At 50.0% G+C, this 20811-nt stretch overlaps 8 protein-coding genes across 9 annotated transcripts; 2 read left to right on the top strand and 6 right to left on the bottom strand.

Moving 5' to 3' along the window:
• Positions 1 to 82: 82 nt before the first annotated feature.
• Positions 83 to 693, bottom strand: PV06_02160 (uncharacterized protein; the record flags this gene model as incomplete). Its single annotated transcript, XM_016402810.1, has 2 exons — positions 83 to 548; positions 611 to 693. 2 exons carry the CDS (start codon positions 691 to 693, stop codon positions 83 to 85), a joined length of 549 nt encoding a protein of 182 aa, XP_016266707.1.
• Positions 694 to 1774: 1081 nt separating this feature from the next.
• Positions 1775 to 2277, bottom strand: PV06_02159 (uncharacterized protein; the record flags this gene model as incomplete). The annotated part of the gene is made up of 2 exons (XM_016402809.1): positions 1775 to 1915; positions 2008 to 2277. The coding sequence occupies 2 exons, from the start codon at positions 2275 to 2277 to the stop codon at positions 1775 to 1777; spliced, it is 411 nt and encodes a 136-aa protein (XP_016266706.1).
• A 763-nt stretch (positions 2278 to 3040) lies between these two features.
• On the top strand, positions 3041 to 5273 carry PV06_02158 (uncharacterized protein; the record flags this gene model as incomplete). Its single annotated transcript, XM_016402808.1, has 11 exons — positions 3041 to 3141; positions 3202 to 3406; positions 3468 to 3537; positions 3599 to 3754; positions 3834 to 4095; positions 4160 to 4402; positions 4462 to 4553; positions 4617 to 4813; positions 4877 to 4922; positions 5024 to 5106; positions 5160 to 5273. The coding sequence occupies 11 exons, from the start codon at positions 3041 to 3043 to the stop codon at positions 5271 to 5273; spliced, it is 1569 nt and encodes a 522-aa protein (XP_016266705.1).
• Positions 5274 to 7287: 2014 nt separating this feature from the next.
• Positions 7288 to 9294, top strand: PV06_02157 (uncharacterized protein; the record flags this gene model as incomplete). Its single annotated transcript, XM_016402807.1, has 1 exon — positions 7288 to 9294. The coding sequence occupies one exon, from the start codon at positions 7288 to 7290 to the stop codon at positions 9292 to 9294; it is 2007 nt and encodes a 668-aa protein (XP_016266704.1).
• PV06_02156 lies at positions 9251 to 11770 on the bottom strand. Of its 2 annotated transcripts, XM_016402805.1 has the most exons (3): positions 10921 to 11770; positions 10402 to 10759; positions 9251 to 10282 (listed from the first exon to the last, which is right to left on the bottom strand). In XM_016402805.1, the coding sequence occupies exons 1-3, from the start codon at positions 11165 to 11167 to the stop codon at positions 9892 to 9894; spliced, it is 996 nt and encodes a 331-aa protein (XP_016266702.1). In that variant the 5' UTR covers positions 11168 to 11770; the 3' UTR covers positions 9251 to 9891. The 2 variants fall into 2 exon arrangements, with proteins under 2 accessions (XP_016266702.1, XP_016266703.1); XM_016402806.1 differs by having other exon boundaries at positions 10402 to 11770.
• Positions 11771 to 12396: 626 nt separating this feature from the next.
• On the bottom strand, positions 12397 to 16670 carry PV06_02155 (aconitate hydratase, mitochondrial). The gene has a single exon (XM_016402804.1). It carries the CDS (start codon positions 16630 to 16632, stop codon positions 14197 to 14199), a length of 2436 nt encoding a protein of 811 aa, XP_016266701.1. The 5' UTR covers positions 16633 to 16670; the 3' UTR covers positions 12397 to 14196.
• A 175-nt stretch (positions 16671 to 16845) lies between these two features.
• PV06_02154 (uncharacterized protein) lies at positions 16846 to 18866 on the bottom strand. The gene is made up of 4 exons (XM_016402803.1): positions 18000 to 18866; positions 17776 to 17942; positions 17511 to 17724; positions 16846 to 17464 (listed from the first exon to the last, which is right to left on the bottom strand). The coding sequence occupies exons 1-4, from the start codon at positions 18600 to 18602 to the stop codon at positions 17123 to 17125; spliced, it is 1326 nt and encodes a 441-aa protein (XP_016266700.1). The 5' UTR covers positions 18603 to 18866; the 3' UTR covers positions 16846 to 17122.
• A 154-nt stretch (positions 18867 to 19020) lies between these two features.
• On the bottom strand, positions 19021 to 20533 carry PV06_02153 (uncharacterized protein; the record flags this gene model as incomplete). Its single annotated transcript, XM_016402802.1, has 2 exons — positions 19021 to 20137; positions 20203 to 20533. 2 exons carry the CDS (start codon positions 20531 to 20533, stop codon positions 19125 to 19127), a joined length of 1344 nt encoding a protein of 447 aa, XP_016266699.1. The 3' UTR covers positions 19021 to 19124.
• Between the last annotated feature and the right edge of the window lie 278 nt (positions 20534 to 20811).

Below are 20811 nucleotides of genomic sequence, written 5' to 3'. Positions count from 1 at the left end.
ATCAACATATATTCTGACAATCCATACCCAACAATTCTGATTGGCATGGTCATTCTTCTTATATGTCCATACCTATTAGTCCCTACCAAAGCATCGAGTCCTCCTTGCTATTCCCAGCCTCCAACTCCTCAATTTGCTTTCTCAATGTATCTGCTCTGAATGCTCTCCACGCCTTTTCCACCCGCGCCTGAGTGTCTGGGTTTTGTGCCAATGTTCTCCGGGCTGACCACGTCCCTGTCAAGAGACCAGTCTCGCCTCCCAGGAACAATCCGGCAATACCAAAGAATGTAAAAGCCATCGCGTCCCCTAGCGACGTTGGCTGTAACAACGGCGTGACGTCCGGTATAGCTTCTTCTCTCCCGTCCGCGAATCGCACGTGCGTAGGCTTCTCGGTGGCGCGGAAAGCTTCGTAGAACGCTCGTCGATTCGCCCGAATCCGGTAGGCAAAGAAACTGCCCAATCCTACGCCTATGGCCGATCCGATCATGGCATGGGTAGAGACCTTTGAAGCGGATCGTTTCACCACATCTCGATCTTCTTCTCGTAAACTGCGGACCAAGTCAGTCAGGATTTGTGAGCTTATTAGAACCAGGGAGTCTATTGCTCTCACTCGTGTTTGAAGTGTTCTTCCGCCAGCCTTCCCAATTCATCCCCGCTTGTTTTCCTTAACGCGGCAAATGCGTCGGAAGACATTGCGGATCAAAGGTGAGAAGACGCCGTAGGGAAGGTTGTTCGGGAGAAGTCTCTTGTCGGACACGGCAGGAAGCTTAAACGAGAGGGAAGTGGTAGGCGGTTCGAAAAAGACCGAAGGAGGAGAAGGATAAGGAAATGTTGAAGCTATAAAGCTGGGCTGTATTGCACCCGTGGTGGTAGATGTGTTTTCTGCCGCATCTGCGGAGGTGAAGCTTGGGCTCTTCTTCAGGTGGATTTCTACGATACGTCATAAGACTCCCGGGAGCCCGGAGAGAGAGACAATCATTGCATAATCGAAGCCCGGAACAAACTTCCCGAACCCTAAAACTGTTACTAAGCCAACCCTACGAGGCCCCTTTATTTCATGCCCATCAACATCCACAGGGAGAACTTCATTGCGGGCTGCTAGAACCCCGGGCTGTAGATTGATGCTGCTTCTTTCCGTCCATATGCAATACCTGCCTTACGTCTTTCGCTTTTCACATCGACCAGGTTGAAAAATGACTCATACTATGTATGATACGTGTCTATTCAAATGCCGTCATCATTAGATTACACCTTTCCCTCCTCGTTGTCTTGACCCGTTGCAATGGAGTCGTATTAAGCTGAGGAATACTATCTAATATGTTTGACTAATCTACAGCAGATAGCCGGGCGCGTATTGGTCTCTATAAACCTATCCAGCAGACTCCAAGTGCTGAGTCTTCTTCTCCACCCAATATTGGTCGAAATCCTTTGCACATGGTGCAAAAAACATGGTCTCGTTCAAACTCGCCATGGCGTGCTTGAAAACAACCATCGACCAAAGTAGGAGGACGGCAAGGGAGAAGATTTTACCTAACACCTTGAAGAAAGAACTAGAGTATTGGCTCCGAGTGTGGTGGTAGAGACAGCAAACGCTCCCAATGGGAAAATAAAGCCCCGCCAACCTGGGTACGGGTTAAAAAACAGGTCAGCTTCAGATCTTTGGTTGACAGACTCATGTGGGTGCATCTGCTGGCTGTGAGAACTTACCCATATTGAAAAGAAACTTGTCTCTTGTGGTGCTCAAGAGCGCCAACACTACCCACAAGAGATCGTATCACCACATGATCATGGCAACTGCGGTACCAAATGTGTCCAGCTCTGAGCCAACGTTTCCGTATTTATCCAGAGCTATATTATCCAAGTTCGGAAACAGCTCTGCCGCGACGCGGCCCAATCGCATCAGGGCAAATGATCCCTGTCTAAGACGTTCAAGGGGAAAATCGAGACGACCATTACTTAAGGAAGACGGTGCGTGGTCAACCGATGGAATTAAATGACAAGGCTCACCGTCGCAATCGGGAGGCCAGTAACAAGCAAGATACACGAAATGATCATGGTCCAGAAGGCATGCTGATGACATCCAGCATTGGTGAGAGCCTCGGCCGCGATTCCTCCGGTGGCTGAGGCGACAATGGTGCTCACAACCGGGAGCAACCACACAGTCGTCATCGCTTGGAGCTTCATGTGAGCCTCTTTACCGTCGTCGTGTAGAGATATGATGGCAAATGGGTGGAAAAGCCCGATGGTGACCGCAATGGCTGAATCTATCCACCACATGGCCCACGCAAGGTTCGTTAGTTGCCCAGCTTCCAATCACGCAGCATGTTGGTTGTGTCAGAGGGTTGAACCAACAATCCCTGTCGAATTTTGTTCCGCGGACAGCGAAGATAAAAAGACCTTGGTTAGGGATGTCTGCCGGGAAACAATGATAAGGAAATCGGTCGGAGACGAGGAACCCTGGTAGGCTCTAGATTCAGTCTCACATTAGTGCCTCAAAGGGAAATATCCAAGCTTCGTCATCTCTTCTTTTCAGATCAACCTTTCTGCACGGCGTGTGGTAACCATCAAACCGCAGGACGTTGCCACTTGGCCATCAACCAATCGGCGATCGGCTTTTATATACATATGTGGCTAGAGCCAAAAAAAGTGGAGGCAAATGAACCCCCATTCCACACTTCACATCTAACACAGAGTCAAGCAATCTCTGCAGTTATCAATGAAATTGAGGACTTGCGGGGAAAAGGAAGACTCTGTGGGCTGATGACGAGTCTAATATTCGTACTCCGCAAGAACAGAATGGTGTCAGACGGCTGCACGGATTCAACTACGATGGCTACACATGCCTCAGGGATTGATTGTGGAGCAATACTATATAGATACCTGGTAACACATAAAGCTACCAGTATCTCTCTAGCCTCTCCCCTGAAACACTTTTCTCTCTCACACACACATATACAAAATGCTTATGCGTTGATCTTCTCCCAGAGCGTTCCACGAAACTATCCAGTCTCTAAATCACCCATTGGGTAGATCAGACAACATGGAAAGCCCAACTGCCGTCGAACTCCATACGAAAGAGGGACATCTGGAAAAGCGCTTTTCGAAACTGACCATGATCGGTATGACTTTTGCTATCTTGAAGTAAGTATAAAAAAAATCAACGCATCTAAAAATCAGCTGAGGATTATCTAACGATTCCAGTACATGGATCGCATTGGCCGGGACGCTGGGGATCGTGATGCCTTCTGGGGGGCCTGTGTCCTTTGTCTATGGGTTCATCCTATGCGTCCTTTGCAATTTATGCATCGCCGCAAGCCTAGGAGAATTGAGTTCGATTTGGCCCACCGCTGGAGGTCAGTATCACTGGGCATTCGCAGCATCTCATGAAAGTTGGAAGGTCATGATGGTAGGCTTATGCAACCCCTTTATTTATTCGTTCATATGGAAATCCATGCTAATTTAGGTAGAGCTTCATCGTTGGCTGGATCAACATTGCTGGGTGGTTGACATTAATCACCACCGAAGCCTTTTTTGCTGGTTTGTGGGACCCAATATCCTGACATTTTCGAGAATGACGCCAGCTAACCAGCACCGAAAGCCCAATTTTTCTCTGCCGCCATCCAAGTGGGTTCGGGGGGACACTATGAGATTACCGAATGGCGAACATATCTCATCTTCGTCGCGGTCTCTCTCTTTGGGGTCTTGTTGAATGTTTTTGGGTACCACCTCCTGGGTCGTTGGAATGAAGGCGCTTGTGAGTTTATCTCGAACCTCGGTTTAATAATGCTTCCCAAGCATAGCAAGAGAGAGATGAGCATGACTGACTTTGGTAGTGTTGTGGTCTATTCTCGCATGCGTCGTCATTAGTGCCACGATCCTGGCCACTTCTGAAAAAACCCATGCAAAATATGTCTTTACCGATTTCTCCAATACGACCGGCTGGAGTGATGGCATGGCTTGGATCTTGGGTCTGCTTCAGTCTGCTTTGTCTCTGATCGGCTTCGACGCTGTGGCCCATCTGACTGAAGAAATGCCACGACCGACAAGAGATGCCCCCATTGCCATGATCACGGCGGTGGCAATTGGAGGAATAACGTAAGCACTCTTGCCCTATCTTATCAGTTCGACGGACGGTGTATCTTACAATGTATGAACACAGTGGTATTGCTTTTATCCTGGTAATGTTGTTCAGCCTTACCGACCCGCAGACCATTTTGTCTACTCCCACTAGAATGCCCATCACCGAGATCATCCATCAAGCAACACACAGTCGGGCTGCGGCGGTCGTGCTCACCGTGGCTCTCGCGATTTGTTTCGTCAACGGCACCAATGGCAGCATCACATCTGGCTCAAGGCTTCTGTGGGCCATGGCTCGAGACAATGGTACACCATTTTCACGATGGTAAGTCAGCCCAAGATTGAATACGGAATTCGGTTTCAAAATGCTAACCCGTCAACCAGTCTTGCACGTATTGAACCTCGTCTGAACGTACCTGTGAATGCAATCCTGGTGGCTGCTACTTTCAATCTACTCTTTGGTTTACTGTATCTTGGTATATATACACACTACCCCCACTCATGACATACTTTAGCTAATTCTGTTCTTCGCTGTTCAGGCCCACCCGTGGCATTCAACGCTTATATCGCCAGCTGCACCATTTTCCTCAATGTCTCCTACGCGGCTCCCGTCCTCGTTTTTCTTGTCCGAGGACGATCTGCCGTGGCGGATCTCACTCCGGATTTCAGCCTCGGCCATCGGTATGGCTTCGTCATCAATTTAATAGCTGTTGTGTTCGTCTTTGTTACATCAATTGTGAGTAAGATACGGAAGATTCAAAACCCTTTGGCCCTGAGAGGTGCTGATACCGAAACTCAGTTTTTCTGCTTCCCGGCGACATACGACGTGAACGCATCGAATATGAGTATGTAACTTTGTCTTGTTGACCATTCGGCATCCAAATGATTCTAATTCGAAACCAATATCCTCCAACCACTCTACCATTCCCACTAACTTGACACGCAGATTATGTCTCTGTTGTCGTGGGACTTTTCTTGATATTTATCGCCGGGTTGTGGATAGTCAAAAAGGGAGCGTACCATGGCCCAGTGAGTATAATTGTGCTACTTTGCCTCCAAAGACAAGTCTGACGATGCTGCAGCAATTCGATCTGATCCTCGGGGAGGACGTGATACATCGCGACGCTATGCAGGGGCTACACCGAAGTTCGATCCAGGAAGAGAAGGAAGCACGTGTTGAAGGGACCGAAGATTGATCAAGTAAGATGAGGGACGGTTATATAGGGGTTACACCAAATATATCATTACCTGTGTGTTTCTATCGAGTTTGAATTGTGCCCAAAGCCATCGCGAAGTGCAACTTTAATTCACAACGTCGTCAACTATTAGTCATACCATACTATTCACTTTGACAACATCATGATGAAAGCGAGACGATTAATATAGGTCTCCCCTGACCATCCAAAACCGGATGCTTCCGAGCTAGGTATCTAAAAATTCGCTTGATCGTTAATCTTGTGGTCTCAAATAGTATCCTGGCCGCTTGTCTTTTCGCCATAAAAATGGACACGTTGAGGGGCAAACTCTTACTGTTTCATAAAAAAATCCCAACACAGGGAAACAAAGGCTTTGGCTTTTCTATTCTCATATCCCAAGAGTCAAGTTCCTTAACAATACCATCTGTTGGCCTCTCAAATACGTACGTATATCACCGTACCAAGACGATCCCGATACCCACGGCTCACATCTATGGCGAGGTCTACGGCAGATGGGAAGAGGATTCTACTTTCGGGGACGTTGCCCAAAGTAAAGCAAATCTACAGTGTCAAGATTCGTCATCTTCTCTCTTGCTACAAAGCGTCAGACATCAGCATCCTTTTGTTTTTTGACGCGAAAAGCTGCTTGAATGGATTATTGTTCTGACGGTCGGATTCTATCTAGCTTATCCTGTCCACTATACAACCCTCTACTTGTGTCCAGAGCAAGTACAGATCATGCAAGGGGTTACCACAGCACGTCCTGATCTACTGGACAGGCATCATGTGCAACGACATCAGCTGTTTCGATATCCCAGATGGGAGCGAGTAACCCGATAAGGAAAACATCCAAATTGTGTTTTGATTTATCTCTGAGGTGGAACTCCTCACCAAGGAAGACCGGAAGAACTTGTACAGAACTAGGACTTCCAAGGTGACGATTTGTCAATGAAAAAGACTTTTGTTGTGAGGGTCGAGGAAGAAGAGAGTCTCGCCTGTGCCAATTGTTCCCAGCAAATTGCCAGATTTGGCCAAGTTCCATTCTTATCTTTCAGCCGTGTTAAAGTTTCGAAGCAACGAAAGAGGTTACCAATTTAGGAGCTATTGTGCGATGGCGATGTCCCGTGGCCTTCGATACTACTTCAGCCCATTTTTCAAAACTTCCACACACCCGATGGGCGACGAGAATTGATTCCTGTTCCCCGAGTCGTTCGATAATTGCAAGTATCACTACAAGGCTGAGGTCATAACTGGGTGGAAAGGCCTGTAAACACGAACTTTCTCCCCGGGGAGGGTTGTGCCGAACTGAGGGATCCGCAACTGTGGTCTGGGGGACCCCTTCACCCCCGCATTGGCCCCCTGCCTACCATAATGACAATCGTAAACCTTGGGAAACCAAAGTGGACGACACCTCCCAACTCATATCGAACGCGCTGCAGATAATTGTTCCATCATCTCAGGATTTGCCAGTTGAGGACAGGATGTTGATGGCCTAGATCGACCCCATTGATAACAACGAACGCTTTGGTCTTTGCAAATGGGCGGCGCAACCCAAAGGACCAAGTCTAGGGATGGATGCAGACAATGTAAAAAAAGCAAGGTTGGTGCAATCCAGTCCTTTCCAGTAACATGGAACTCACAAGGTGACTAGATCAAGTGTGACGGAGAACGGCCTGCCTGCGGACGTTGCTTGTCAAAGGGACTCGAGTGCCCTGGCTATGAACGACTGCTAAAATGGTCTACGAAACATGAAGTTTATGGGCCTCGACAGACTGAAAGTCGAACGGCGAAGGAACCTGTACGAGTCAAGGCCGTCAGTGAACGTGCAAGCGGCGATGCACGCTCACGCTCACACGTCGTTCGCCCTTTACCATCAGCCGACCGGCCGTCAAGAAGGCGAATACCCAAATCCCCGTCAGTAGTATCGACTGGGAATGACTGGTGGCAAGGCCATTTACCTGTGAAGAAAGCCTTTGATCCACACAACCCGGACGGGGACGAGTGGAGCGGCGCCATGGACCTAGATTGGCCTTATCAAGATTGGAATAATGATGATTCTTCAATGTTACCTACCTGTTATGACTACTTGACCGCGGAAGACTCTCTTCTCTTTGCCAACGACGACAATGTCACGATCAATGACATGCCGGGTATCAACGGACCCGAACGCATCCCAAGTTCTGCGGTATCGCATCCCAATCATGTTACGACGGCAAGTCCGACCCAGGCTTCTTTTGTCTCGTCATCGGTGCAAGAAGAACTCCCAAGTGAAGTCGCCATGCACCGCTCAGCCCAAACCCCGGCGTTTGCAAAGGTGCCTGCCACCATCACCACCACCACCAAACCATCAAGATCCTTGACCGACCCGGCTTCCGTCTTGACAGAATACTATTTCAAAGAGGTTGCCGGACTATTTTCCTGTTTCGATGGGCATCTGAACCCTTTCAGGACGGTTGTGGCCCAATCGTGGACCTCATCCCCCGCGATGCTTCGGGCGATGCAAAGCATGGCAGGGGCCTGTCTCGCGCACCAATTCCCGCAATTCAAGACCACGGTGCCACGACTCAGGGCCGACGCAATTTCCCTCGTCCGATCCGAGCCCAGCAGGCAGGAGCACGACCCCCGGTCACTGTTGACTTTGTTGATGATCGGTCAAACCTCCAGCTGGTTCGACCCCCATGACCTCGGTATTCCGTTCTTGACAAGTCTGAAGAAGCGAGTGTCCAAGATGGCTCTGTCTCAACCTCAACCTACCACCACCACTGTGCGAACGAACTCATCATCGACACCCCCCACGGCGAACAACAACGTCAGGTTCTTCCAAGAGGCGATCGTATATTGGGAGATGCTATTGTCGTTCGTATCTAGTGACTTCGGGGTGGACTGCTCGTCAGATACGGATACGGATACGGATACGGATATTCATATTCCTATCGACTCCTCCGGATCCCTGTCGTCCGGCGGCGGACACACCAACCACAGAATCCCCCATCCTTGGACCGGTATATGCAGAGACACTCAGGCGATCGTGCACCGAGTCGGAGCGTTGGTGCGTCAAGAACGACTCAAGAGGCGACGGAACAAGTTCGTCACGCAACGCAGCCTCGATGAATCAACAAAGGCTCTTGAGCTCGCGTACTCTCTAGAGAAGGAATTGCTCGACGTCGGTAAGCTTTACAACAATGACGACGACGTTATGGACCCAGGGGATCACGAGACACCAGTTTGGCATCTACAGACCGTGTCCGAGATATACCGCCGCAGTGGGCTTCTCCATTTGTATCGGGTGTTTCCTGATCTCCGTCGAAGCCGGTGTCGACAGGAGAGGTCATCACCGACGATTCTCGGGGTGTTGGGTCGCCATGGCAGTGACGACTATTACGCCGCCGGCGACGATGATGGCGGAGATTTGATAACATCTTGGTTGAGTAATGTTGGAGGTCATCATGATGGGGCGAACTACAACGAGACTGGTGTTGACGATAACGAAGACGACGACGAAGAAGAAGACGAACAATGGCTTCTCAACCTCGCGGTTGACACTCTTCGACTTTTGGAATCAATCCCGATAACATCATCGACAAAATGTCTGCAGCCAGTCATGCTCGTGTCATGCGCGAGCGAATTACGACTTCCACCTTTGGCGAAAGGCGAATACCAACAACAGCCATCGCCACACGGCGATTCGCCGCTGTCAGTTAGCAGTTGTCTTTTTCATTCCACCGACGAATCTTCTAGGGGCGATAGTGATAGCAATTGTAGGACAAAACCTACTGGAAACAAATCCAGAACGACGACGGAAGAACAAACGGAATTGGCAACAACTTTCGTCAAGGTTGTACAGGCGAGAAAATTCGTCACCTCTCGATTGAGTCTCTTGCGGAACATTCTTCCTCCCTTGCCGATCGACACCTGTCTCGAACTGGTACGTCGGACTTGGTCAAGAATGGACGGTGGTGAGACCGATGTGTATTGGATCGATGTAATGATGGATCATGGCTTGCACACGACAATGGGTTAAGATAATGTCTTCAATTGTAGCCTCTTGCACGAATGCCGCAGAGGCAAGGCAGTATACAGTGTGCAGTGTGCAGAACCGTGTACAACTCTTCCGTACATCTTCTGTAGGTGAGGTAAACAACAAGTGCTCGATACTCTGTAACAGATGAGGTTGCCCATACACACACACAAGTCATCGGCAAGAGATATCGACCCATGAATATAATATTCACCTGTGAGTAACTCCGTAGGTATGCCCCTTCTCTTCAACCATCCCCCAATGGACAGACAAGGCTATGTTGCGTTCGAGAATCTTTGTTAAAACCCGCCCAAAATCACCACCACTTTCAGCCGCAGTCCTCCCCAAAATCAAAAGGACAAAAGACAACCGAAAAGCGTAGGCTGAGACCTCTGACTGCTTAAGGTGAGGTACGTACCACCTCACCATGCAAAACCTCGTAATTTGGTAGAAAGACTGTGTCCATATGATACAATCGAATATTCCCCCCCTCTCTCTTTCTTTCTGTTTACAGTGTCGAATACCGAAGCCAAAATCTTTGTACAAATGCCGAACCTTTCCCTCATTCACAAGGGAGGGTTTCTTTCTGTATTGTTTCTCTCACTGCAGACTCAATTTCCTCATCAGGCTCGGAAAATGACCCTCGCCTTCTTCTTGTTTGCGGATGTTGGAAGTCACCTGGGACTCCAACGTTTCCGTCTCGATTTCTCCCAGGATACCTTCGTCGTAGAATTTGTACAGCGTGCCACCTTCGGTCCAGATCCGCCGTAGCGTCACCACCGTCGCGAGGGCCGAATACACTTGATACTCCTCCTTTTCAATCTCCTTCAACCGCTCGACCGAGGTGTAGGATCTCTCCCACTTGGAGCCCGTTTGTTGTTCGTACTCGGCCAGGATTTCGTGAGGCGTGGCCGTGAAGGAGTGTACCACAAGGGTGGTGTTCCTCGACGCCCCTGGGTTGAGGAGGGCCGCAACGACGAATTTTCCGACACTGTTTTTTGGGGGGGAGGGGACACGTTAGCTCTCAACAACAACAACAACAACAACAACAACACCACCACCTGGGTCAGGGACGCCACCGCATTTCCCGGAATAAGGTCCAAAACGTACTCGTGCATGGCGGTGAAACTGACGGGACCTTCCCCGTCACCCAGCAAGACCGCCTTTTTCCCCTTGACGTCGAACTCTCCCAGTTCGGGCCTGGCCTTCATCGTGCCAAAGTACAAATCACTGTACGGGCCGGTCACGAGGTACGTGTGCTCCAACCTCTTCATCGTCTTCATGTGGGCTCTCACTTTCAGTTTGAGTTGGTGTGGAGGTTCCTGTGCCGACTGTGGCCAGTATTCGATGTCGGTGCCGTATTCGGAGGGGAAGAAGCGCCGGACGCCCGCTTGCTCGGCCCAGGTGATCAGGTTGATCTGTTTTTCTATCCCACCTCGTCCCACGCACGAAACGATCGTGTCGATACCTGCGGCAAAATGGGGATCACATGTCAGTAAAAGGAACTGCGTTCCACAATCTTTTCTTCCTCGATGGTTCCTTTTCTTGTTTGGTCCCCACATTCCAGCATCAAAGGTACCAGTGGCCCTCGCACCGCACCCCTTCCGGAGTGTGTGAAACATAACGTACCTTCGCAAGCTCTCTTGAAGGACCTTTCACTCTCCAGCCGGCCGGTGTATATCTCGACCCCCCATGCCTCCAGCGCGGCAATGTCCTGGATCTTCTCCATCATGGTCTTTTGACTCGTGAATATACATATTCGCCCAAAGCTCTCTCTTGCGTCCACGATTGCCCTTGTGATGTACGTCCCGATGATACCCGTAGCACCGAGTATGAGGATGTTTGGTGGTTGTTGGCCAGGGTACGGCGGCGGCATGGCCGCGAAAAGGGTCCGGCCCAGACGGCCCTCCTGCCTTGGGCGCGTTTTGTTTCGAGGATGGTTGGCTGCTACTACCACCCCCGTAGTAAGACAGCTCTCACTCTCACTCTCACCCGCGGCAATGCGCGCACTCCCTTGCCCTCTCCTCTCCTCTCCCTAGGAAAAGTCGAGCTTGCACGACCGAGCTGCTGGATGATGCGCGCGAATGGTCGGGGAGCCGACTAAGGTGCTGACGGTGGATCTTTTTCGCAGCGCGATCTTCGGTGTGGCTGCGGGAGAGAACACATAAAAGGCAGGCCAGTGGCGCGTGTGGTGCTGAAGCTCGAAGAATGTACCGCAAACAACTATGGGTTGCTCGATAACATGCAAAAGACAGACCGTGTAGGCAGGTGGGTTTGCTTTGACGGGGCGAGGGAGATATGCGGGATCAGGCTGGACTCGGCGGAGAGATGTCGGTGGTGTTGAAAGAGAGAGAGAAACAGGGTGAGACGCTGAAACACCCGTCAAATATACAGGGGGTGCGAGTATGTATGTGCTCTCTGAGCTTCGAAAGAAAAGAAAAAATTACTGAATTTGTCGAGATTTGTTATGGCGACGACGAAGACGAAGACGAAGCGTGTCTGTCTCGTAACATGTGGCGGGGACAAAAATTGAATAAAACGGCGCGGACCCATGAGACTGAACTGAATCCACGCGGCCACCCTCCAAAAAGAGTAAGAAGAAAATAAAGGGACAAATGTATCCTCGGTACGAACAATATAACGTCGTCGTCGTCGTTGTTTTTTTTTCTCTGGGTGTTTGACAGTGTCTCTGCCTCGTACTCGTGAATCCGGTGGGTTGGCTCTTTCTCTAGGGAGATACCCAAGTACAATGCTTGTGTGTTGAGACGCAGGGAGGTCATCTACAACCTCACAGGATTGACTCGCATGGGCAATCAGTCTATATATGTTATCATTTCCTACGCCGCACTCCGTACAGTATACGCATATAATTCTCGTACGGAGTACAATCGAAAAAAAGCCATTCCGACCAAAGATCGACCACTGGTCTACAAAGGGACGTTTAAATCTTTCGAGCGGACCTGAACATCGACCCTTGCATTAGATTCGGACATGGGATGACTTGGGGCGCCGCTTGCCCCATGGCAAACGTTTCTTTGTCCGTAATGGTCTCTTCTCCGAAACTGGGTTTCTCAGGGGGGGCTGAAAAAAAAATACGAGAGGCCTGGGATGACTGACTCCGGAATAAATGGATGACATTTTCTTCTTCTTCTTGTCTTTGAAAAGGGAAATAGAGCTGCAGATTACTTTCCTATTGTCGAACTAGTACAGTATCTTGTATGGAGAGTGGCCGTTGTTTTTCGCAATTTATCCCTCTCTCGTCCAAGAGCGCCAGGAGTGCTGGATGGTAATACGGACTGACACGAGACAACCACCTACAATAGGTAGGCTAGCCGTTTGATACTCCTTGTACTCCGTCTAGCCTCGTGAGTTCTTTCAGCACGCCTTGGCTTTCAGCCTTTGATCTTCACCTAGCTGAACACGAGGATACTTCGCCACTACGAGAGCCGATTCTGAATGCCTGGAACATTGTATTCTATGCAAGTGGCGGCCTCGCAAGAGACTGGCTACCTTGACGTACAAAGGGCACCGGGTGAGAACAAGACTCGACACACGCAAAGGATCCGGTTATGTGGAGCGACGCAGAAAATAGACACCACCAGCAGATCGGACTTCTCGTTGGGCAAACGTCCAAGCATATGTGGTCGGGACTGCTTAGACTCCGCCGTCCTTTAAAACCTCAAGTATCGCAACAGTACGAGGCATTCTGTCCAGGGAAAATCAAATTCAGCCAGGGCCCCCCAACCTGTACCCTGCTCATGCTATTTGCGTCCTTGCCACGTCAAAAAAGTGCCTGGTAATAGCTTCCACTCGGATCGCATCCTTCGACTGCATCGATTCAGACACTGAGCACATCGTTGCAGACACAGTCATTCGCCTCACTTTCCCAGCTCCGTGCCGTCGAACGCGTGTCATTCAGGCTCGTCCACGTCCCAACCTTAAGCACCGGCCTTCATGTGGGTGGTCAAGGTTTTGGCGGAATGTTCGTCAGACGAGCTAATTGCAAGTTGTGCAACGACCTTGGTGTCCCAAATGTGATACAGGTTGGGATGTTTCCGTCAAACCTGACATTGATACCGTTCCTACCCCATTCCAATGCTTGATCGTGGAGTCATTGATGTAGATCGCCGACAAGATGAGAGAAATCTCATAGCGCAATATCTTTCACTTAACTCGAGTCCTCGTCAGAAAGAATAGTGGTGTATTCAACAATCGCACAACACTTCCTTGGCGCAATCAATATACACATACCCACTCCAGTCACAGTCACAGAAAATGTTCACTTGATATATTATGTTTTTCAAATTTTGTTCAACAATGGGACTCTTGTCTGAACACAAAAGGCCTTCCTTCATAGTACCCAGAATCCCTTCTGGAGTTCATGAGCGCAATGCTTACCAGCATGTCGCCTGTGAACTTGAGCAATATCCTGGAGAGAGTCGGGAGTAATGGGTGGTAGGGTTCGAGTCGCATCGGTGTTGCTCCTTTAAAAATCTGGTTTCCTGGTTTTATATTCCCACAATCCCTTCGGGGGTTACGGGATGAGTTTTTGTTCGCCAAGAGAAATCCCAGTGACTCACTCATGCTGCTGATAAATGGAGTACGTTGAGTTGCCGCAATCCCGCGCGTGGTCTACAATCAGGATGGAGAATTGTCGTTGCTATCGATGAGATGGAGCGACGCAGACCAGCTTCCAAAGCTTGTGTAGTAGTATGAATCAGCCCAGGTGGAGATGTTCGCCTTTAAAGTCTGCCTGTTTGCTGTCAAGTATGCCTTTCACGGCAGTCGCCGTTATCGAATAGCGGTGACCAGGGTCGGACGATCATGGGAGCCACGATCCGCAAACCACGAGGCCGAGTCTGGCTAGCCATATCGTTTTGGCAGCATACCAAATAGAAGATCGACTTACTCTGGCCTGTTGCGCTTCGCAAGCAAGTTTAATGCACTGCCAGCCAGAATAAATCCGCATTGATCCTTACTCAAAGTGTGCTTGACCGGGATCGTGAAAGTCTCCCCGTTTATCTTAGTGACCTTCAGTCGAATTTCGCCTTGTCCATCATTTCTCAAAACGTCCCAGAGGCCTTCAGTATCGACCGAATCGCAAGCGTCGATACGATCATAATCTTCTTTGTTGGCGAAAGTCAAGGGTACGACTCCTTGCTTCTTCAAATTGGTCTCATGGATACGTGCAAAGCTCTTAGCCAAAATGACTTGCCCGCCCAGATATCTGGGCTGGAGTGCTGCGTGTTCTCGCGCAGATCCCTCACCGTAATTGTCTTCAGCCACCACAAGCCAATGCTGGCCTTTCTGCTTCCACTTCTTGGCAAGCTCTGGAATTGATGATTTGGAACCATCAGCGTCATAGGCAGTATTGGTTTCTCCAGTGGCGGCGTTGATTGCGCCAATCAGGGTGTTTTCTGCAATGTTTGGTAGATGTCCCTTGTATTTGAGCCATGGACCAGCAGCCGATATGGTGTCGGTCGTACATTGGCCCTTTACTTTGTAGAGGACTTTCAATCCTTTAAGATCGCCCTCCGGGAATGTCTCGAAAGGCTCCAAGAGAGCCAACCGGTCGGACTCAGGGTCAACAACAACTTGCACGCTTGAGTCAGGCTCGGCGGACGATGGCAAGAAAGCCGGGTTGCCTATGGCGAAGCCAGATCCTGGTAGCGCAGTTCCCTTGGGGGGTTCAAACTTGAACTTTTCGCCCGACGGCAGAGGGATCTCGTCAGTAATGGGATTGAATGAAGTCGATCCGGAGAACGACATGGCTGTGACGATCTCCGGAGAAGCCAGGAAACTCATCGTTCGAGGGTTGCCATCGTTGCGGCCTGGGAAATTCCGATTGTATGAGCAGATGATGGCATTGTCTTCACCTTTCTTCATCCCATCGGTACGCTTCCACTGACCAATGCAAGGACCGCAAGCATTAGCGAGCACGGTTCCTCCAGCGCCTTCGAAGGTTTGGAGAGTCTTACTATCGTCCAAAGTGGCGCGGACTTGCTCGCTTCCAGGAGTGATGAAAAAGTCGGATTTGGGCTTGAGACCTGCAGCTTGTGCTTGCTTCACCAAGTCTTCCGCTCTGGTCATATCCTCGTAGGAACTGTTCGTGCAACTGCCGATCAGTCCAGCCGAGAATGTACCAGGCCATTTGTTAGTTTCGACGGCGTCTTTGAACTTAGACAATGGTGTAGATAGATCTGGTGTGAACGGTCCATTGATATGTGGTTCAAGACTAGACAAATTGATGGTGACTTCTCGGTCGTATTCGGCACCTGAATCTGCACGGAGGAAGTTGAACTGCTCAGAGCCATATGCAATTCCCTTGATAGCGTCGACAAGAGCTGCGCGTCCAGTGGCCTGGAGGTAAGGGATGTGACTCTCGGTAAAGGGGAATATGGAAGTCGTCGCGCCAACTTCAGCGCCCATGTTGCAGATCGTGGCCATGCCGGTGCAACTGAGTGTGTCGAGTCCTGGACCAGTGTATTCAATGATGGAGCCGGTACCACCACGAACGGTGAGCTGGCCTGCAAGATGAAGAATCACATCCTTGGGTGACGCCCAGCCACTGAGCTTGCCCTCCAAACGGACACCCAACATCTTTGGAGCTTTGAGCTCCCATGGAGCGTCGACAAGGGCATCGACAGCATCCGCGCCGCCAACACCAATTGCAATCGCGCCCAGACCGCCCGCATTTGGAGTGTGCGAATCTGTGCCCAGCATCATCAAGCCAGGGGCGGCATAATTTTCAAGGACAGTCTGATGTATAATTCCAGCACCCGGAGGCCAGAATTCTATACCATATCTCTTTGCTGCAGACTCCAAAAAGTCGAAGACTTCCTTGTTCCCGGCAATCGAATTCGGCAAGTCTGTGTCTGCGCCATTTTCGCCCACAATCATATGATCGCAATGTATGCTCGCAGGTACGGCGGTGGAAGGCAAATTGCAAGTCATGAATTGTAGAATAGCCATCTGTGCAGAGGCATCTTGCATGGCGACTCGGTCGGGTTTAAGCTTGAGGTTTGCATTGCCGCGAATATTCTTGCCATTGTCGGTGTTGGTCAATAGTGATTCTTCTGGATTGTCGAGATGGGCGTAAAGAATCTTTTCAGCCAATGTCAATTTTCGCGAGCCGAGTATCGTGCGGACTTCTTCGAACCTCTTGAGGATCTTCTGGTAGGGAGGAACCGCCGCCTTTCTTCGCGGATGAGGTTGTGACTGGGCATGTACGGCGTACGCACGTCGAGCAGCACTTCGCGAGAGGGTGGAGGTTCCGAGGTCGAGTGGACACCTCACTGCAAGGGACGGCCTTCTCTGTAGGAGTGCCGACATTTTGAGCATTTGCGCTTCAACAGCACAAGGAAACAAAGATTATCGAGACCTAGTTGTGGAAAATGCCATTCGAATCCAACATTTTTCAGATCCTCGGTAGCTTAGCGACATCGGATATAATTGTGGGCCGAGGAGGACGAGGCCACCATTCACAGCGCATATGATTACACAAGGCTGGAGGGCGTCATCCTTGAGCGAGTACACCATAGAAAGAAATACATTCCTTGATGAACAACGATAAGACGCTGCTGTTTAGTTGAGACTTGTACGCGTGTGAGATTGCTTGATGACGATAACGATACACTCAAGGATGCTGCCTGGCTTAAGCCTCACAGCCCCGAAATGCGCAAAAGAACGCACATAGAACAGCACTCCGGCTTTTGAGTGATGCACAAGAATAGCCACCCAGACCTTGTCCTGATGATAACATCGTCAAGCCAGCTAAGAAGAACACCTGACGCCTGTTGCTGACATTTTCTTTCACTGGGTCTCATCGGGACTATTCATCATTGCTTTCTTGCTCAGCTGCTGTCCTGAGCTCATAGGCTAGGTCGTAGCATTCTGCAAGCAGATCATTAACAGCGCCTTGTCCTTCAGGTATATCCTTTCCAATTTGAAACTTTCCATCCACCCTCATGTTGTCAATCGAGTTCAATTTCATACTATAAGGGTACAGTTCTCTGGGGTTGGAAACGCCACCAGCTTTCTTGACTTCAACCAGACACCGTCGCAAGGTGAGGAGCTGATTGTAGATTGGTAGCAAGGCCTCCGAGACCGGCTCAGACGCGATGAGAAGCTGATAGATATAGGCGTAACCTCGTCGGATGAGATAAAGCAGGGTCTGTGGAATATTTAGCTAGGATCTTTCGCAGCGTGAATCTCCTTACTCGTTGGGCATGTAAATCCGCCGGATGGCCCTCGGCGTCAAAAAAGTTGCCATCGCGTCTGGAATCGTCTATGCGATCCAGCTTCCTCTGCCACATGAACAAGTCGGTCTCTCTGAGAGACCATGCCTGCGTCATGGTCAAACGTTCAAGTTGGTTGCGGATCTCGAGCAATTTGTCATATATGTCTTTGAATCGTTCGTCTATTTTGCCTTGTCTGTAATCTTTGTTAGCCTGTGGATTGTTTCGATTAAACGTTCGACCATACCGCTCGTGTACGATGTCGGTGAACTTGAGGCACCGAGTGAGCAAAGGGACAACGAGATCCTGACCCGACGAAGCGACACCAGTCTTGTCTGGTAGTTTACCGTCCTTCATCGTGGCCTGAATGTTGAGCAATTCACCTCGCAGTTCGTCTAGGTCCTTATGGCTGTACTGTAGCTGACAGTTAGCTCTGCTTGTTGATGACACAACAGGTGTCTCAAATTTTACCTTGCTTCTCGTATTCAGGGCGGCAATTGCTCTCAATATAGACACCAATTTCTCCCATACTGGTACCATGTCTGGAGAGAGTGTGCTGAGGAAATCGCTCAACTCTTTTAGCATGGCCTTGCAGATCTCCAGGCGGTATTGTATTCGCGTCAACAAATGGTCTGAATAGACGTCTTTCCCCTGCTCCAAAGTCGCTTGCATCTTGTCGAGTGTATTCTCTAGGCTCGTGAGATCCTTCTTACTATAGAAGGCGGCCTCTTTGAGGTGGTGACACAGCCGCATAATGTTTCCGGTCATAGCGTACAGTGCGGGTGCCTCGTGGTTTCGTCCAACAGCCATGAAGAAGAGGGAGATGAGTTGTAGGCAGTCATCAAGAACCGTGTCGACCCGATTCTGTACCAGGTGCTCTGGACCACGGACGTCGTTGAGGATGGACACCTGCTCAATGACCTGATCGTAGAGGGGAATGACGTCGGACGACTTCACATAGGTGCTCTTGTCTTGTTTCAGAAGCAGCAACTTGTCTCTGACCAGTATTAACTTGTCCAGGATAGGTTTTTCTTGCGGCCCGACGGGGGCATTCGTAATGGGAGAATCAGACATGGCGGAGTGTTACCATGGATGTTCGGAGGGTAGGAAATTCGAGAGGATTCGGCAGAGGAACGAGCAAAGCCAGGTTGCAAAGGCCGAAAAGTATCAAGTGCACAGGTTGGTCAATGTGATGAAAGCGACAGGATATTGAACAGCCTCGATTGTTTTATCGGATGCTCGGCCTGTTTGACTTAAGAATGTGATGGGCGGCGGGCGATAACCTGAAGTGCGGGCACAAGGCACATTGATGGCAGGGAGTTTTTGGCTGGATTCGCTTGCCCCGCCAAGTTGAACTCACCCTGTGAATCTCCTCAAATAGTGGTCTAGACTATGACGAATTAACTCACGTACAACATTGTACTGCACCTAATAATTATGCCCACGTGAGCTGATTCCAAGACTGAATTGCCCCTCCATCTAAACTCCAAGCCTCGTCCGGGGTCTTCGCCGTCGCCTTCGCCTGCCACTACGAGTACGAGGACGCACTCAATTCCCTGACAAATCTTCCTCGCATCTATCTCAGCCTCGTGCCACTTATGCCCATACTGCGCTTTTCTGACGCCACATAGATAGCAGTTTGGCCACCAGCTTCGACTGAACCCTTGTCGCCCCATCGCATAATCCTGCTCTAACGCAATCTCGTCGCGCACTGTACATGAGCAAGGCCATACTTTGTCCCTCGCTCGTTTGCCGAACTGGGACTTTGCTCGGGACGTTCGACACATCTGCTACTGGCCCAACTATACCTGACTTGTCAATGTGTTTTATTACAGCATACCAATTGGCATCGGCCCAATGCAAAATGTCTGACGCGGCGAAGAGACCGGGGAAAAGGACCGCCAGTCGACAAACAGCCGCTGCCATGAGTGCCGTTCCAGCCGTGTCTCCAAAGGCATCAGCTGCAGGAAGTCGTGCTCTTCCATCCAGATAATTGCGCAGTAGACCAGAGCTCATGTCTCGACCTTGAGCAATCGTGCATGTGAGCATGGAGTTGATGATATTGATAAGGACGTCTTTTGTTGCACCCACGAAATCATCGTAAGCAGTCAAGTTGATGCTGCTGGTCGCAGGTGGACTCCATTTCAGAACTGTGGCAAGCACTCTGGTCATCCCAGCTACTGCCCACGCGTTGCTTGTCAGCCAGACATTTGAATCTGAACAGCACACGCCCGATGGCAACTCTGCCGGACCTGACACGATATGCCGCCACAGTCCTCGACAGATCTTGCCCGACTCGAGGACGATGTCGGTCTCCAAGACATCATTGTAAAGCTGACACTGGCGCACAGCCTCTTGCAGAGGGTACAGGTCGTGGTTGACGGCACCATAGTAAGCCAAAAAGGGAGGGACCATGTAAATGAAATCTCCCCAGAGCTCTGGTGGCTCGTCGCGGTGAGAAATGGCCAAATTGGTCTGATTTATATGTAATCTCGTGGCGTTGAACATCAGATATTCGGCTTGTCGTCTTGCTGCGTCCGAGTAGGTTTGATCATGCCCACCGAGGAGGAGTGCAGCAATCCCCAACGAAGCCGGATCCGCTGGCGAGCCTACGTCTGTGAGCATACACTTTGGTTCGAGGTAACGAGCATAAGAAAGTAGCTATCGTGCTCACCCTCTCCATTGAAGAGTAGATGAGAATGATTCGTCCATATGTTGGAACGTGCGTATTTGAGCGCTCTCACATTATCAGGTTGGACGACTGGAGGAATCTGACCTTCAGGGAAAGGGTTTGATGCGAACACTGTCAGCTCTGGAGCTTCAAGCTCAAGAAGAGCCTGTGTTAGTGTACCGAGTTCCCATGACCTTGATGTTATTCTCAGTGCCTGAGATATAATCGCTGACGGGTCAACGAAGACCTCGCGCAACCACCATTTCTGCCACGCGATGTTTAGAACAAAGGTCGCTAGTGCAGAAAGCAGGCAATATGATAGAAGACTCCTCATGGTAAGATTAAAAGACACTCCTTCTCTAGGAGCATCCTCTTGATTAGCCTCGAACGGACGGCGAGCCACATCAGAAGTTGTCTAAGCCAACAATGGCCAACGCCGAGATTCTTTTGGAACGATGGAAGACAGTCACCGGGTCTACTCGGTCAGGAAATGGGTATTTGGAGCCTTGATACGAGTACAGAGTAGATACCAAGACAGAAAAAAAATGGATCTTGCTAGATTCAAAGGAGAGGGCCTTCTGTCATTGATGTCAGTCAATCGAAATAGAAGGA

Source organism: Exophiala oligosperma, assembly GCF_000835515.1.
Source record: "Exophiala oligosperma strain CBS 72588 unplaced genomic scaffold supercont1.2, whole genome shotgun sequence".
NCBI lineage: Eukaryota > Fungi > Ascomycota > Eurotiomycetes > Chaetothyriales > Herpotrichiellaceae > Exophiala > Exophiala oligosperma.
Note: the sequence above shows the minus strand (reverse complement) of the source record. Positions and strands in the feature narration are given on the sequence as shown.